General features: G+C 37.3%; 1 protein-coding gene across 1 annotated transcript; it reads right to left on the bottom strand.

Annotated features, from left to right (window-relative positions):
• Positions 1-13,267: 13,267 nt before the first annotated feature.
• On the bottom strand, positions 13,268-14,227 carry LOC103747497 (olfactory receptor 10AG1-like). The gene has a single exon (XM_008849960.2). The coding sequence runs from the start codon at positions 14,222-14,224 to the stop codon at positions 13,268-13,270; it is 957 nt and encodes a 318-aa protein (XP_008848182.2). The 5' UTR covers positions 14,225-14,227.
• Between the last annotated feature and the right edge of the window lie 377 nt (positions 14,228-14,604).

Raw genomic sequence — 14,604 nt, 5'->3', positions numbered from 1 at the left:
CCCCATGGTAATCTCCAGCAAGAAAAATCCAGCATAGTCGTGGGACTGTTGACAAGAAACCTGAACACTACCTGAGGAACTATTGGCAACTCAAGGCTATCGGGAATGGGACAGTCAATCTCATTTAAGGGGTCCTTGGTACATTGACCAGGACCCCTACCAAAGAGCACCTGGGGACATTTATTTCACTCGATAGGCAGACACACACACACACACACACACACACACACACACACACTCACACACATTGGAATAAAGAAATTGAATGGGAGGTAAATAGAATAAACGGGGGCGGGTATCCATTTAAAAAATGATCAAGATTTATTTTGTAAAATTCTCAAAAATTCTTTTAAAAAAGTCTAAAAGTTAAATAAATAATTAAATTCATGCTCAAATAGAAGGTTAGAAAGGAAGGAAGGAAGGAAGAAAGGAAGGAAGGAAGGAAGGAAGGAAGGAAGGAAGGAAGGAAGGAAGGAAGGAAGAGCAAGCTGATCTAGTTCATGCATCTGCTCACATCTGTGTTAGATGGGGATCAGCCACAGCTTGTCTCTGAGTTGTTTCTAAAGCATTCATCTCCTCACTGATTATTCTTAAATCTGCTGAGCTCACTTGCTCCATTGTCTTGCATTGTGTGCATTCATGTGAGTTCATACATGCATATGTTAAGTTCTTATTTGATTTGATTTTGCTCAATTTAAATGTAGACCTCTATTATAACTTTTGATATTACATATTTTTTCTATGTTTATGATCAGGTAGTCAGAAGATAGATTTTTAGGAATTATGATAATTTCATTCACTATTGCAGAAATACCTCACCACCTCGTTGTTTTCAATGTTTGTTAACTAATTCCATAGTAAGTATTATTCATTAAAAGACAAAAGCACAAATTCTCCTCAAGGAGGAGGCAGTTGCTAGCATTTTTAAGCCACATGTGTGGTTTTTGGTCTGGATTTTATCCTCAACTGCATAAATACAAATAGGGAAGAAGCATTAGTTATTGTCAGATTTGGACAACCTGAGAATTTGTGATGATGGTAGAAATGTTAAGTCATACTTTTTTTCACCTCTACAATATTTTCACTTCTGTCATATTTTAATATATTAAGAGTAATTATCAGTTTGTCAATGATCATAGAAGAATAACAATAACATTTTGTTAATAAAATATAAAGATGCATTAACTGAGACTAAGATGAACAGAAACTGCTAGGTAAGAGTTCAGGCTATGGGGCTGGAATGATGGCTCAGTGATTAAGAACACTGGTTGTTCTTGTAGAAGACCCGGGTTCAAATCCCAGTACCCACATGGCAGCTAACAACTGTCTATAACTCCAGTTCCAGGGGATCTGACAGCATTTCTGTCCTCCATGGGCATTGCACGACATGGGTGCAGTTACATGCAGGAATATACGTAAAATAAAAATAATAAAATATTTTTTAAAAAGAGTTCAGGCTATGAAGGTATGATTTCACCGACATATGTATGTACTTTAAAGGTTTTCTTCCCTCTTCATTCAAGATAAAATTAAATATTTATTCGCCAATTTAATACAGTCTAGAACTCATTAGAGAGACAGAAAATCTTTTGTTTGACTCATTTTATCGAAGACTAGTAAGTGTATTTCATTTCCCCGCAGCTGTTTTGCTCACCTCTGCCTGCAAATCTATCATCCTCGTTAAAAACAAAACAAAACAAAAACTCCTCATCTTTCACTTTTTAAAATTGATTTATCACTTATTTAGGTTGTTTTTTCATTGTAACAAAATATATCCACTGTAGCCCCCATGTGTGTCCAGAAACGTGCATCCCTAAACTAAACTAAAACATTAAGAATGAAAAGCAGTGAGTAGATTTACACCCTGTACATCTGCACAAGTTTTCTCTTTCCTTTCACTTTTTCTTTTGTCTTTTGTGTGTGTGTGTGTGTGTGTGTGTGTGTGTGTGTGTGTGTGTGTGAAGAGCCTGAATTTTGATCTTTAACAGGCAGAGAAATCTGGGGATAGGGCATGGTACTACAAGCCTTTAATCTCAGCACTTAGGAGGCAGAGGCTGGTGAATCTCTGAATCAGAAGCCAGTCTTTTCTACATAGTGACATTCAGATGATCCAGGGTTGCATAGTAAGGCCTCAGGTGATCCAGGGTTACATAGTAAGGCCTCAGATGATCCAGGGTTACATAGTAAGGCCTCAGATGATCCTGGGTTACATAGTAAGGCCTCAGATGAGCCCAGGTTACATAGTAAGGCTCTTCCCCCCAATGAAGAGAGAAAAATTAATTCACATTTAAGAAGTTATTCATTTAAAGAAAGAAAAGATATTGTAAACACACAATTAGAACTGTTCTTGTATTCTATTTTTTTTAATTGTCTTTTTGTTTGTGTTACTACTGGTCTAACTCAAGCATGCTGGACAAGCACTTTACTATCAAGCTGTTTCCTCAGCACAGTCTTAGCAAAAAGATTCCCTCAAATCTTTAGCATTCCTGATTTATTTTTTTCTGACCACTGGAAGCCTTCTGAAATGGCTAATTATACCAACAGAAGGAAAAACACTAGGCATTTCAGGCAAATCTAGGCAAATTGGTTTTAATTCAAGTATTAGTGACTATTTAACTGGTATCCTCTTAGAAAAAGTGTTTTTCTGGTCCTCAGCTATTGTTATATCTATTAAAGCATTTAATACCACAGTTATCATGGCGCTTCCAATTCTCTGAGCAATTTAAAAGTAAAACTGAAGGTAAACAAAAATGGTTCTGGTTTCACATATCTGAACCTAAAATTAAAATATACTAGTATTTCTGTAATATTTTCAAATTCACTTATCACGGATATTGACCCTTAACAACCAAAGCACTTTTAATAGTAGTAGATTATTGACAGTTTCAATCATGTTCATCAACACTTTGATCATCTACAACACAGAGTTGGATTTTTATGAGATATGACACTAGCAGTAATAAAGGTAAACACTTAATTGCAATCATAGCAAAAAATAGTGTCTTTAAACATATTAGCATATAAGATAATTCCAATGAAATTATGTGTTGATATATTAGCACTTTATTTTAAAATTTTGCATTTTGTTACAGTTTGACCTACTAATATCAAGTGTAAGAATCGTATAAAATCAATCTGAAACAGCATTTGCAAAGGAAAAAAAGAAAATAATTCATAATTCCTTTTCATTCTTTTTATAATTCCTTCCTAATGCTGATATTAAACATAGAAATACAGGCACATGTAAGTTTAGTATTTGTGGAAAGCAACTCCTGCTTATCTGTCCAGACTTAAAGTATAATTCTTACCTTTATTGACAGATAGATTACTGGAAATGGTAAAGAACTTTGTTTTACTAAGCTAAAAATTTTCCTTTATTTCAACCAGAGTCTAATATATATACTATTGTCAGTACAGTGTAATATAAGTGGGAGATGGTCTCTACTCTGGGGATAGACTCCTTTCCCATGTTACTTTTTTTTTTTTTTTTTTTTTTGGTCTTTTTGAGACAGGGTCTCCCTGTAGCCCCAGCTGTCCTGTAACTCACTATGTAGACCAGGCTGGCCTTGAACTCACAGAGATCTGCCTGCCTCTTCCTCCCGAGTATCCCATGTTACTTTTTAATGGATGGGAACCAATTTTGTTTTCTGACATTCAAGGAATTTATCGTAATGAAAAAATGAAATAGGTGAAGACATTGTACCTGGGCCTATTGTGCCTGTGTTTTAGTCTTTCCCTTTCCTGCATGATTATTAAGAAACATAAGCATTGAAAACAGAAAACATCAGAAAGTTGAAGCTATGTTAGTTCTATTTTCTGTCTCTTTTGCAGTGTATGATTAGAACCCAATAACTCCTAAATGTGAAGAAAGCATTCTGCCTCTGAGCTAAATCTCCAGACTTTTAATCCCTTTGGCATTTTTTTAAGGTTTTGGCTGTTTTGTTGTTTTGAAACGGGGTCTTGCTATGTAGCCCCAGCTTGATTTAAGTTTGCAGTGATCTTTTGCCTGTTTCTCTGGTACTGTGACAGTCATATATAATACCATACTGAAATATGACTACATTTAAGAATTGATTTCAAGATATATCAAAACTGCAAATTTAAAATGTCTTGAATTAAATGTAAATTTATTTAATTTTCATTAAAGGTTCGTAACAGGTCCTGCTCTTTTCGTTCAGTCCTGCCTCTCTAAATCTTCATTGACCAGACTCGTTATTCCTCAAATTATAAAAAGGAAAAGGCCTCTGCAAGAGCACTCAGTGCTCTTAACCGCTGACTCATCTTTCCCACCGCTGAGTCTTCTTTCCCACCGCTGAGTCATCTTTCCCGGGCTTGGTTCCTGGCACTCACATGGCAGCTACCAACCATCCTTAACTCCAGTAGCAGGGGACTCCAAAGCCCTCTTCTGACCTCTGAGGCATTGCATGGAACAGGTGCACTCACGTACATGCAGGCAATACACTCATACACATAAAATAAAAATTATAATAAATAAAATACTTAAGGCAGACAAGGAGGGGTTCACTCTTCCTTTTTAGGTGTAAGACTAATAAAGTATGCATCAATTCCAGGTGTGACCTTTCATCTCAAGTACAGTTTCAAGACTATAGAAACTGGGCGAAGAGACTTTAAAATGCAATTTCTGATCAGACTGTCATGTGACTAAGATTTCTACTTTTTAACACTAATTCCCTTCAATTTTCACAACCCAGAATTCCACCTAATTAATCTTTGATTTCCTAATCCAAGCTTTTCTCAAACTGACTAAAGGTAATAAAAAGATTACATAGAGTACCTAGAGAGGTCTCCCAGTTCTACCCCCCACAACACACGGATGGTACAGGGGACATGAAAACTAAATCAAGACCCAAGAAACACATACAAAGACAATTATTAAATATTAGAGAAGTGACTATATATGTGTACATATTTATGTATATTAGAATGATGCATCTTCAACTTCATCCTCTCAATCTATTGAAAGCCTTTATTTTAAAATTACACATTTACACAGTAATATTGAATCATTAGTGTCTGATATAACTTAATTCTTTGTATTAAAATACTTTTAATTTTACATTTAGACCATTGACAGTAATGATAAAAATCTTCACATGATTATTTGGTAACTTTATATTCTGTTTGTAAAATATATGTCCACTTGTGTCATCTGTACAATTATTAATTGGGCTATTTCTGTACAACCTGTGGAGTTTAGTGAGATAGTTATTTTTATATATTTTGATAGGTATATGATGTTACAATATTGTTCCCAGTTTGTAGCATGTGTTCACATTTTAAATAATGTTAATATGGAGCAAAATATGTTACTACTGAGTAAGGCAAATTCATAAATGTTTTATTTTGTGGATGGTGCTTTGGGTACATATTCATATGCTATGCACATGCCTAATCACAAATATTTACTCATACATTTTCTGCTAACAAATTTGTATTTTAACATTCAGTTTTTCAATACTATACTTTAAGGTTATTTTAAGTCATGGATTTTAGGCTTAATCATTCCTTTGTATACAAAAGTTAAACTTTTAAAAGCTATGTAAAATAACTTTTCTGGGCTGGAGAGATGGCACAGCAGTTAAGAGCTGACTGCTCTTGCAGAGGACCCAGGTTCGATTCCCAGTACCCACATGGCGGCTACAAACCGTCCTTAACTTCAGTTCCAGGGGAATCTGACGCCCTCTTCTGACCTCCGCAGCATTGCACGACATGGGTGAACTCACATACATGCAGGCAATATACTCATACACATAAAATAAAAATAATAAATAAAATATTTAAAAAAATTAATTTTCTTCATTACTAAGTGTTGCCCTGACAACATAAATGTACTGAGGGATGATCTGTAACACTGTTACAGCTGTGGGAACACATTAGACATAACAACACTCAGTAGGCTGGGGCAGGAGGATAATAGTTTAAGGCCTAACAAAAGACTGGACCTATCCTCAGTCAGTCATGAGCTTGGAAGATGCTTAAGCAGTCCCAACCACTTCTGGCTTAACTCATGGATTTGTTGGAGAAGGCCAGTCATTGTCTCAAGTTGTGTACACACTGTGGAGACCAGCAGACTGCAAGGTTAGTTCCAATCTCTGATATCAACTAAACCCAGAGGGTCTCATGAAAAATATTCAACACTGAAAGACTACACTGTCATAAAGGGCTACATAACACATTTCAGGCAAGTGTAGGGGTAACAGATTGATGTTTTTCTCAATAAAAAAGAAATGGAATGCATGTTCAAAACACAGCCAGACAATTACAACTTTTTTTGAAAATTCTGTGAAGTGTTGAGAGGTATAAGGCAAATTATAAATAGTTTTATGAAGTCTGTGGAAATCTATCTTACCTCAGCCTGAGATTAATCCCAGAGTTCACTGTAAACTATATAGAGCAAGTTTCCTAGGGATCCACGGGCCAGGAAGTTTCTGCTAAAGTTTGATAGAATGCAGTTTTTTTTTTTTTTTTTATAAATGGACAATATAAAGTATAAACCAGGGGCTGGAAATTGGTTTGGTGGTTAAGAGAAATTATTATTTTTACAAACATCCTGGATTAGGTTTCCAGAACCCACAGTGTACCTCAAAACATCTGGTACTCCAATTCCAAAGGATCCTATGTCCTCTTCTGGCCTACATAGGCTCCTGTGCTCAACCAGTACATATAAACCCATGAAGACTCACACACATAAACAATAAATAAAAATTATCATATCAGTGTCAGGTATGGGAGCCATCATTTGAAGTAGACCTTAAATCTAATTAGAAAGCAGTTAGTCACTCCCATAATATTTCTTCCATTATCACACCAGTGGGCATATACTGCCTGGACAGATTTTGCAGTTAACAGAATTCACAGCGGGGTGGGCTTAATGCTTATTTTTTTCCCTTCAGGTAGTATGCATAGCACCTTCCAACACTATGAAAACTAGCCAATAGAGATGAGGTTTTTATTTCAAATATTGTATTAGCATTACTTTCTTTAAGAAGGAACATGATTGCATTGAAAGACTTTGAATGGGTGGAGAATTTGTAAATGTAGAGAATGGACCTCACATTATAGGAATGGTGACAAATAGCACATTATTGTTGAAGCTTGGTAGTACAGTTTTGTAAGTAAATTATTCAAAAATTATAGTATACACGGAATCGTGAATTTATATTCTAAAATCTACTTATATATTTTAGGTTGAGAATTATGTTATTTTATTATCACAATACTTTTTCTTTTTTCGTTTTTTACCTTCCTGTATTGATTTTTAGCTCTAGAAGTCAATTAGGGCATAGGTGAAGTCATACTGGGGCTGTAGAAGACTAATAGAAAAATAATGGATAACATCTTGGTGCCTGGTAATGGGAGTGGTCCAACATCAAGGATGGGATGACCAGGACCACGTGTGGGCAGAAGACCAGGGCTGGCCCTCAGAGGCAGTAGGAGGTCCTCTCCAGAGAAATAGTTTTCAGAAGACTCAATCTACAACTTACAGCTGTCACCAATATAAGAAACAAGACCTCTGCCATGCACAACCTGGAATGTTGGAACCTCAGCAGAGGGGACTGTGGGGAACATACTCATGGAAGACTGAAACTCCTCCCTTTTATCAGGAAGTCCTCCACGTTCTACAATGTTCCACCATTAGCCTACCACTGGAGGGATGTGGCACTGTGGCTCATGGGTAGGTGTCCGAATATTCAGGCTTATGTGGGAGGATCAGAGCTCCCATTCACAGGAGGGGACCACAGCTTCACATTCCCAACAAGGGACCACCAAAGCTCCAGCTCAGAGGAGAAGACCAGAAGTCTGGCTCATGCAGAGAGGGTGAATGGCATTGCTCCAGCTACCAAGATCAGATCAGGGCTCCAGCTCAGAAGATGGATCACAGCTCCAGACACAGGAGAGGAGCACATTTACATGTCCACAAGAGGAGACCACAACACTAGCTCCTAGGGCAAGACTACAGTATCTGCTCATGGGGAGAGGGGGGAATGGGACCACAATTCCAGCTCATAAGAAGGGTCCACATTTCCTGTTCACAGGAGTAGACCACAGCTCTAGGTCACAAGAAGGGACTACAGCTCCAGACTCATGGGACAGGACCACAGTTCCACATTTCCAGATTCACAGGAAGATGTCACAATACCATGTACATGCAAGGAAACTACCGCTCCAGTGCTCAAGAAGGGACCACAACTCTGGCTCACAAGAGGGTACTACAGCTCCAGGTTCACCGGAGGGAACGAACCACTGCTCTGTTTCACAGGAGCAAACTTCAGCTCCAGATTCATTGAAGGACAACATCTCCAACTCACAGAGAGGGACCAAAGCTCCAACTTACAAGAGGGGACCACAGTTCTAGTGTCATGGGAGAGAAATGAGTTGTGGCAATGACCATAACCCTGGCTCAGTGGTGAGGATCACAACTGGAGCTCAAGGGAAGGGACCTCATGTCCAAGTTCATGGGACAGGACCACAACTCTGGTTTCACAAGCAAGGACCACAAGTGTGGCTCGTGGGAAGCCATCACAACTTGACTCACATTCTGGGACCACAGATCCAGCTCACTTGAGGAGACCACAGATCCAGCTCATGTGAGGGGACCACAGATCCATATTCATGGGAGCAGATCACAATTTTAGCTCACAGGAAGAGACCACAGCTCTGAGTTCACAGGAAAGACCGTGATTCCACATTCACAGGAGGGTACCACAGCTACAGCTTATGTGAGGGGACCACAATTCTGTCTCATGGGAGAGAATCACTGTTTCAGCTCACAGGAAGGGACCTTATTCTTTGAAGATTTCATTTTATATATATTTATGTATTCACGCTCACCTTTGCTTTGATTCCTCCTCCTCCCCACATCCCTCCCCCATCTACATGATCAGTTTTCATAGTAACCCACTGAGTCTAATGAGTGAGGTCCAGATACTCATGAGTGTGGACCATCCACAGGAATGCTGCCAGTTTGCCAGGGGTCATGACCTTAAAAAAAACTTACTTTTCTTTACCTAGCAGCTATATAGCTGCACAATTTGGGGTGAAAGCTCATGTGAACTCTCCTATTCTATACCGGAATATTGTCTGCTTGGAATTTTGCTAGGTGTAGTTCAGGCAACAAGAGGTGCTGTGAGTTCATGATGGCAATGATCTTGTCATGTTCAGAAGACTGTTTATACCAAGGCCTTCCCATGCTCTGACTCTTAGAACCTGTCTGTTCTTCTTTTGTGACATTTCCTAAGTCTAAAGGGGGAAGGAATATGATGTAGATATCTCCTTTATGTGAGCCCTTCACAAGTATTTGTTCTCTGCACCTTGACCAGTTAGGAGTCTGTGTTATTAACCATCTATAGTACATAGATAATGATTGAGAGGTACAGTAATATCATCTATCTATCTATCTATCATCTATCTATCTATCTATCTATCTATCTATCTATCATCAATCATCTATCATCTATCTAACTATCTATCTATCATCTATCATCTATCTATCTATCTAATCTATCTATCTATATCTATCTATCAATCAATCAATCAATCAATCAATCAATCAATCAATCTATCTATCTAATCATCTATCTAATCATCTATCATCTATCTATCATCTATCATCATCATCATCTATCTATCTATCTATCTATCTATCATCTATCTATCTATCTATCTATCTATCTATCTATCTATCTATCTATCTGTCTGTCATCTATCTAATGCTCAGGAAGCAAAGACAGGGAATTCTATCTATCTATCTATCTATATCTATCTATCATCTATCTATCTATCTATCTATCTATCTATCTATCTATCTATCTATCTAATCATCTATCTAATCATCTATCATCTGTCTATCTATCATCTATCATCATCATCTATCTATGGCAATTAGATGATTAGATACTATATACATTTAGAAAAATAATAGAAATATTTTCACTCATAGGGCCTCTTAGCTCCCCAGGCATTGTTCTTAGTCAAATTTGCAGCACCAAACATAAGTTTCTTTCTGTGAGTCAGGACTTAACTCCAATAAGAAAGCTTTCGGTTTGCCCTGCAGCACTAACACTACTGTTACATTTACTCATGGTCACATCTTGCCAGCACAGTTGTTACTGTAGTTCAATGGCTCATACCAGATAAATCTATTGGTGAATTTAATTCTCCTTAAGCCTGGATACTACTTTCTGGAATTATAAAAGCTATCCAGAAAGGAGAAAGCTTCCATGTCAGTGTCAGCTTGATTTCATCAAATCTGGTGACTAAATGTGTGGTATCTCTAGCAATGGGTCTTACTATAACATTGTGGTTTACTACAGAACACAATAGCAATACTCACATTGTTTAGCAGGGCATCTGGAATGCACCCCCCAACCAACCACTTTAAGGGAGGTACCCGCGACCAACTACTACAAAGGAGATATACTGGCCCTGGAGACTTGGCTTTTTACTTTGTAGTCTATGACTTCTGTCAAGAGCATTATCCTCTGTGAAAAGATATATAATGCACCTCTCAGAAGACACCCCCCCCAACACATACTTTTATACTTATACATATATGTGCATATATGTGTGTGTAGGTTATAAAATAGTTTTCTACATTTCTTTGTAAGTCTTAATTATTCGTCTGCCCCTTCCCTGTTCTCATTCCTCTCCTCATTTAAATATTCCTCCCCCAGTCAGCCCCTTTCCTATCACATGTGTTATGCAATATAGTACAGTTAATAAGAAAACTCATTTTGGGCACTCTATGTTTCTTTCTCCAGCTAATAATCACGGTTGCTGCCCAGTGGCCTCATGCATCAAGTGGCCATGGTGCCAGGAACAGAGGTCTTGAATAGCCTTCCCTACAAAAGCTTCCAATGAGCATCCTCAGATTTATTAGGTTCATTAATAAACATCTAAACTGTCAGCAATGAACACTAACATAGGAGAATTCAAACGGCTCCATTGCCTTGGGTTACCAGCAGTTCTCTAGTGATGGTTGTTCTCATGAAAATTTTTCCACCAAGTAAGGACCAGTGCTTTATCCTTGCTAGAATCAACACTGTTTCTACCAACGCCGTTTACCAATAGCACAAGGAGAATGAAAAGGCTGTCCGACGCCTGTCTTCTTCCTGTCCACATGAAACAGCTCGTGTCATTGTCTCTTCCCACCTGTAAGATTTTCTGAAACTATTTTTATTGCTTACTTTTTCCTTCTTTTACTATTTTGTTACAAATCAGTTACATCAGATTCTTGTTGATGTATTGCTTTTTCTTTACCTGAAGCATAGTTATGACATATATCGTTTGAGTTACTCACATATATTCTGGCAGCTTTTTGTTTTAGCCATAAAAAGTATGAAGTTTTGCTCTCAAATTTTGGTTGAAAATCTCCAAACAGAAGTGCTAAAGTGGACTTCACTAACTGACAAAATGTATAGGAGCAGACACAAAGTTCACAGCAATTTTTATTACAAATCTTGATGACAGGCCATAAATTATCATAAATATATTTCCTTCATATTTAAAGTATTCCTTATATGAACTATTGAAAATTTTTCAGGGCTTTAATTATGCCTAATAAACTAGAAAAATTCACAAGAATGTATTATAATTATCTTTATCCACAATGAATAAAACTTTGTACTACTTTTCATTTACTCTGTAACACACATTCATTATAATGAACATAAATTTTTAGTGAAATAAAAGGAAATTAAAGAATAATTTATTCAGGTAAAGGTATATTGATCATTGGTGGCTGTATCATCATTAATTACTCTGTATAAATATATCTATATGCACACAATATATAAAATGTGAGATATCTGTGTTATTAAAGCAAATAGATGCTTTCATAAAAAGTTATGTCCCCTAAGACAACTGATGCTAATTAATACATTCAAGGGATGACAGGGGAGTCATATCAATGAAATATCTACAGTCTACCAGTGTCTGTGTAATGACAAAATCTGTTCATATGGCAAGGTGGAAGGGGAAAACTTCACTGGGCTCAGCAGGTTTCACCACATGTATACGTCCATTTGTAAAAGTATGTGTGTACATGCAACAATAATGATCAAAGAGGTGGAAAGGGAACTACAAGAGATGGTGGGGGGAGGGCAAGGGAAGAGATGGAGGGAGTTGGGAAGAATGGAAATAATCAAGTAGAACACCCATGCACGACATACTCAAAAACATAGTAACTTATGTCCTCTTCATTAACTTTAATGCATTCTAAGCATCCTTAAGAGGATATATTTTAAGTGAACAATATCTTGATAATGTTCAGTGAGAAAGACTTGTCAATATGCCCAGAAATATTTGGATGAATTCTTCTTAATATGTTACCTTTAAGTAATATTTATTTTATCAAATCATGTTTTTCAAATGTTAATACTTATTCTTTACATACACAAAATATGACTGGCATTCACAGCCATTAATATAAAAACATTTGTAAAAGCCCATATACCAAAAGGAGGACCTGTAGGGCTTGGCACGGAGCTCTGTGATGGGCAGTGACCTAGTATGTTCAAAGCAAATGGTAAGATCATCAGTACCAGAAAAAAAGGCAAGCACTAAGTGTTCTTTTAAGAAAAGAATTAATTAGATAGTGATTTTTACACCAAAATCTTTGTGTGCAAAATAGATGTGTGTGTATTCCAGTTATTATTCATTGCCAATGTAATATACTTTTAGATGTTGTCACTAATTTGTGAAAATGTACTACATTATTCCTAGTAAATGATATAACACAGCATAGCATCATAATTGTGCCAAATATAAGGGCTTTATGAAAGATTTTTTGGGAATTAATATTGCACAGAAAAGAATAGATTTTAAAATAGAAAGACTTGGACTGGAGATGTAGCTCAGCAACTTAGAGTTAGTGCTCCTCCTTCAGCGGATCTGAGTTGTTTCTAGAACCTATGTTACCAGCTCACAACAGACTGTCACTCCAGCTTCAGGGAATATGATGTCCTTTTTGACATTTGTATGGTCACTGTACTCACTTGTATGTGATCCACATGTAACACAGAGAGAGAGACACACACATACAGACACACACACAGAGACACACAGACAGACATACACATACATATCCTTGCAGAAAGAACAGTTCATTAATGTTAAAAATGTTTGATTTAGAATAATTATTATTGTTTAAAAAGGGACATAATTAGAAATAGATACTTCTTGAAATTTAATTGCAGACACATATAAAAGAATATTCAAGAGTTACAGCCCATAAATATTCAATAAATCATTTACAAAACAATTTTTCCAGTGCCATTAGAACATCTTTGTTCCTTAGACTATATACCATTGGGTTAAACATGGGAGTCACAACAGTGTAGAAAAGGGAAAGCACTTTGTCGGTTCCACCCGAATGACTAGCACTGGGTCTAAAGTAGGTAATGATAGCTGATCCAAAAAATAGCACCACAACTGCAAGATGAGATGAACAGGTGGAGAAGGCTTTGGTCCTACTTGTGGCTGATGGTAATTTCCGGACTGTAGAGATGATTTTACTATAGGAGAAAATTATTAACAGAAAGGGAACCAAAACAAACACCAGAGCACCTAAGAAAACCATCATCTCATTCACAAAGATGTTCCCACAGGCCAAGTAAAGTACTGGGGGTATGTCACAGAAGAAGTGGTTGATTTGTTTGCAACCACAAAACGGCACAGAGAAAATCTGTGAAGTCTGACCTACCTGCCCCGGAATTCCACAGACCCAGGAGCCAACCACCAGCTGAGTGCAAACCCTGGGGTTCATGAGTAGAGGGTAGCGCAGTGGGTTACAGATGGCCACATAACGGTCATAGGCCATCACAGCCAGGAGGAAGCACTCTGTAGCCCCCAGTATGAGAGTGAAGCACATCTGTGTAGCACAGGCAGTGAAGGAAATGGTTCTTCTCTGGGTGGCAAGGTTGAAGAGCATTCTGGGAAGAGTAACCGATACATAACACATTTCTGAAAAGGAAAAATATCCAAGGAAAAAATACATGGGGGTCTGGAGAGTAGAGTCCACCCTTGTTATTAGTACGATGGTGCCATTGCCCACTAGGATGATGACATAGACGATAATCAACAATCCAAATAGAAACCACTGGAGATGGGGAACATCAGAAAATCCCAGGAGGACAAATTCCTTCAACCCGGTTGTGTTTCCTTCTGGTGCTTGTGGTTGGTGGTTCATCTGTGGGGTAGACATATTGAACAAAATGATTTGCTTTCCCTTCAGGGTAAGGATTTTATCCTAACATTAGGTCATTAGCATTAATTTCATGATAACTACATCTTTCTAGAAAAAGATGTTATTGTACATAAATTTTACTTTTAACTATTTTAGATCTTATGGATAATATATGTAAAAATTCATATTACTATGTTTCTGTCAACAACATATGATAAAAAATAAAAAATTAAAAAATTAAAAGAAAACAGGAACTAGGCATGGTAGCATGTCCTTATAACCCTAGCGGCAGGGAGATGGATGCAGGAGGATCCCTCTGACTTTCTAGTCATCCAACCTAGCTGAGTCAGGTAGAACCAGGTACAGGTGAGAAGCCTTCTTTCAGAAATAAAGCAAAT

The sequence above is a fragment of the Nannospalax galili genome, unplaced genomic scaffold (genome assembly GCF_000622305.1).
Source record: "Nannospalax galili isolate Female #2095 unplaced genomic scaffold, S.galili_v1.0 scaffold565, whole genome shotgun sequence".
Classification (NCBI taxonomy): Eukaryota; Metazoa; Chordata; class Mammalia; order Rodentia; family Spalacidae; genus Nannospalax; species Nannospalax galili.
This window is presented reverse-complemented; position numbering and strand designations above follow the sequence as displayed.